This window comes from Limulus polyphemus, unplaced genomic scaffold, assembly GCF_000517525.1.
Source record: "Limulus polyphemus unplaced genomic scaffold, Limulus_polyphemus-2.1.2 Scaffold9213, whole genome shotgun sequence".
NCBI classification, from domain to species: Eukaryota; Metazoa; Arthropoda; class Merostomata; order Xiphosura; family Limulidae; genus Limulus; species Limulus polyphemus.
In genome coordinates, this window is record NW_013674823.1 from 16,730 (window position 1) to 20,540 (window position 3,811).

At 33.6% G+C, this 3,811-nt stretch overlaps 1 protein-coding gene across 1 annotated transcript; it reads left to right on the plus strand.

Annotated features, from left to right (window-relative positions):
• The first annotated feature begins 245 nt into the window (after nucleotides 1-245).
• LOC106475814 (pancreatic lipase-related protein 3-like) lies at nucleotides 246-3,587 on the plus strand. Its single transcript, XM_022379837.1, has 4 exons — nucleotides 246-389; nucleotides 2,220-2,319; nucleotides 2,761-2,946; nucleotides 3,460-3,587. Exons 1-4 carry the CDS (start codon nucleotides 246-248, stop codon nucleotides 3,585-3,587), a joined length of 558 nt encoding a protein of 185 aa, XP_022235545.1.
• Nucleotides 3,588-3,811: the final 224 nt, after the last annotated feature.

Genomic DNA, 3,811 nt, shown 5'->3' on the forward strand with positions numbered 1-3,811 from the left:
TCAACATTCTGTTTAGTTACAAAATAGAATATTTTTATTTGTGTCAGAAAAGGAGAGCTGGGTTTTAATGATTATTAGAAACCAATTCAGTTTCTATGGAAACTGACAAGTTTAGACGACTATAGTATATTTTTCCCAAATTGTATATAGATTTCGATGTCTATTTTACTCATGACCATCTCTGTGCTATAAATGTACACAAAATGATTTTATATAATAGGTTATAATTTTGCTTTCTACAGAATATGAAGGATGAATATCTAAAACAAGGTGATTACAATATCATCTTAGTTGACTGGAGCAAAAGAAGTTGGTTTCCATACTACCAAGCTGTGGCGAATACAAGACTTGTAGGAGCTGAGATAGCCCAGTTGATTAGTCGCTTACAGGTAAAACTAAAAAGATCAAACCATACAAAACAATCATCTGGATATTAGAAATTGTAAACAGCTCAGTTAGTTAAATGTTTCGACTTAGAAACAATATTTACTGAGGGATAAAATCAAACCTGTTTAAGAATAATAATACAAATAATAAAACTGCTCTAACAAGACAGCAATAACTGGTTATCTTTGATAGAGGACGACATTTGTAGGTTTCTACAACAGGCAGTTGCTGTCTAGTTGAAACTTAGATTCAATAACTGGTTAGTTGCTAACAAGTAAAAGTAAAGGAATGTGATGTTTTATAAATGTCTTCAAGCCCACCAACTGGTAAGCTGGTTTAATTGATGTGACGAATTTATGAGAGCTAAGAAAACCAGAATGAATATTGATTGTGGACAAGAACCTTTCAGATGATAGAGTATGAAAGCTTTATTAATAGTTATTTACTGTTGAAAATAAGTAGTTGACTGGTTTGTTAAATTTGAGAATGGCCAACTGAATTCCTTTTTTTAAGTAGAGATTACAGAGTCATCGAAAAAGCTTTGAAACAGCTGGCTTTTACAAATGAAAAACAAAAGTAATTTTAAAGTTATGTTGTTATACCTATTTCTTTTAAGTTCATTTGGTTAAAAACCTAACAGATAGTTTAGTTGTTTGTAGCTTATTACTATTTTCTTCTTAACTATCTAGAGAATGTTATTCTATACCTAAGCTCTGTTGCACAAAAATCAAGCATACGTAATCATATGTCTTCTGGATATAATTGTAGGTAAGGTATGGTTTAACACTGGCTGAACTTTGCCTACTGTATATAATTAGAGGTGAAGTATAGCTTAACACTGGCTGAGCTTTGAATGCAAGATAGAATTAGAGGTGAAGTATGGTTTAACACTGGTCTAGGTTTGTCTAATGGATAAAATTAGGGGTGAAGAATGATTTAACATTGGCTGAGCTTTACCTATTGGATAGAATTAGAAGTGAAGTATAGCTTAACACTGGCTGAGCTTTGCCTACTGGATAGAATTAGAGGTGAAGTATGGTTTAACACTGGCTGAGCTTTGCCTACTGGATAGAATTAGAGGTGAAGTATAGCTTAACACTGGCTGAGCTTTGAATGCAAGATAGAATTAGAGGTGAAGTATGGTTTAACACTGGTCTAGGTTTGCCTAATGGATAAAATTAGGGGTGAAGAATGATTTAACATTGGCTGAGCTTTGCCTACTGGATAGAATTAGAGGTGAAGTATGGTTTAACACTGGTCTAGGTTTGCCTAATGGATAAAATTAGGGGTGAAGAATGATTTAACATTGGCTGAGCTTTACCTATTGGATAGAATTAGAGGTGAAGTATGGATTAACGCTGATCGAGCTTTCCCTAATGGATAAAATTAGGGGTGAAGAATGGTTAGGGCGCTCGACTCGCAATCTGCGGGTTCGAATCCCCGTCACACCAAACATGCTCGCCCTTTCAGCCATGGGGGCGTTATAATGCGACGGTTCCCACTATTCGTTGGTAAAAGAGTAGCCCAAGAGTTGGCGGTGGGTGGTGATGACTAGCTGCCTTCCCTCTGGTCTTACACTGCTAAATTCGGGACGGCTAGCGTGTAGCTTTGCGCAAAATTCCTAACACACCAAAACTGGAATTATGAGTGGAGTGTATTTAAACCTTGGTTAAGCTTTACAGTACATCAGAAACACATAGTTAAAAATTTAAACAACCAATTACCACCATGTATAACATGTATTAACTTACAGCCAACAAAATAAGTTGCGACGTAACTCAGCTACTCTTTCAATTAAAATTATACTTGTAACAATGTCAACATGTTTATAGATTATGCCAGACCTTCTACGTCGTAAAATTAAAATCAGTGGCAGCTTGCCAACAAAACAGCGAAATTATATTGCAAGAATTAAGTTGAAAGTTACTCGCAGTGTGAAAAAGTCCTAATGTGTATAATGTGGTTTACTTTTAAGTTTCGAAAATATTAATTTCAAACGTTCATTTCCATTCAAAACCAGTTATGTGAGACTATTATTTATGTATACTAACATCATAATATTCTGCCACTTTCAGAAAAAAAATAAGATGTAAAGAAACATTAGGATCATGTATTATTTACAAAGAACCTGTATCGAAGTTCAAAACAGTCTAACATATGAAAACTCAACCTATGTACATGGAAAGATTCAAGTTAATGCAATTTATACTGTATTTTGATTGGTATTTCATAATTATTCGACATTCTTGTTCCTGAAACAAAACATCATACATGCTGCAAAGACATAATGAGTTAACAATTTTTCACAAATAATTTTACACTTAAACAACAACAACAAAAAAATGGAAAATTCAAGAAATATCTGAAACAAAGACCGAACAAAAAATTTATCAGCTCGTCTAGTTCAAGCGGATTGGTTACTAAACGATAAATTGGACGATTCACCACAGGAAACCAAGAACATCTCTCTGGACAGTGTCCATCTCATTGGCCACAGTCTTGGAGCACATGTGGCCGGCTATGCTGGAGAACGATTAAACAAAGTGAGAAGGATCACTGGTAAGTCTGTTTTTTCTTGTTTTTTTGTTATAACAACTCCAGAAAACCTAGAAATTAAATCACGCCTCAATAGTTTATCTTTGTAAAGTAGGAAATTATCTTAATAGAGACAGTGTGGGTCCAATGAATGTGTCTTTCAAATAAAGCCAACAAAAAAGTATAAAACTGAAATTCTGACAATTTTGTTTTAAGTGACAGGAGGACTCAAGAACATATGACAAAATTATTAAAAACGTGACCTTGTGAAGTTCTGTAAATCAAAGATGTTTGCTTAAATTAACAATCTATCTAATAGTTAATATCTTTAACAATATATATACATATTTTATATGTCTTGGTGTTTTATACATATATAATATATACAGAAAATATTGAATATTCTGATGGTTACAAACTCAGCTTGAATACTGTATGGTTTTCTTCTATATACTTGGATTTTTCAGTGTGCCTAAAGTCTTTCTTTATATGTAATCGATATTTTGTAATTCAAAACACGAGTCATTTAATCCTTAGGACTAGATCCAGCTGGACCCTACTTCACAGGCACAGCTGAAAATGTTCGTCTGGATAGGAGTGATGCAGAATTTGTTGATGTGATCCACACGGACAGCAGCAAAATATTGCTTTTCGGTAAATACTGAAATATTACTATTTTAATTATAATAATTATTTATGACAAAACTAACCAGTTCAGTCAATTGCTGGACATTTTACATTGTTGAAAGCATAGTTGTTGAGTTATTTCAAAACATGAGGAATCCTCCACAGCCGCAGCACTTGCAATCCTCATAGGCAGGATTAGAGTAAATTAATCTGAGACCTTTTTTTTTTTTTCTTTTATTTAGTTATATTTTTGTACACCAGC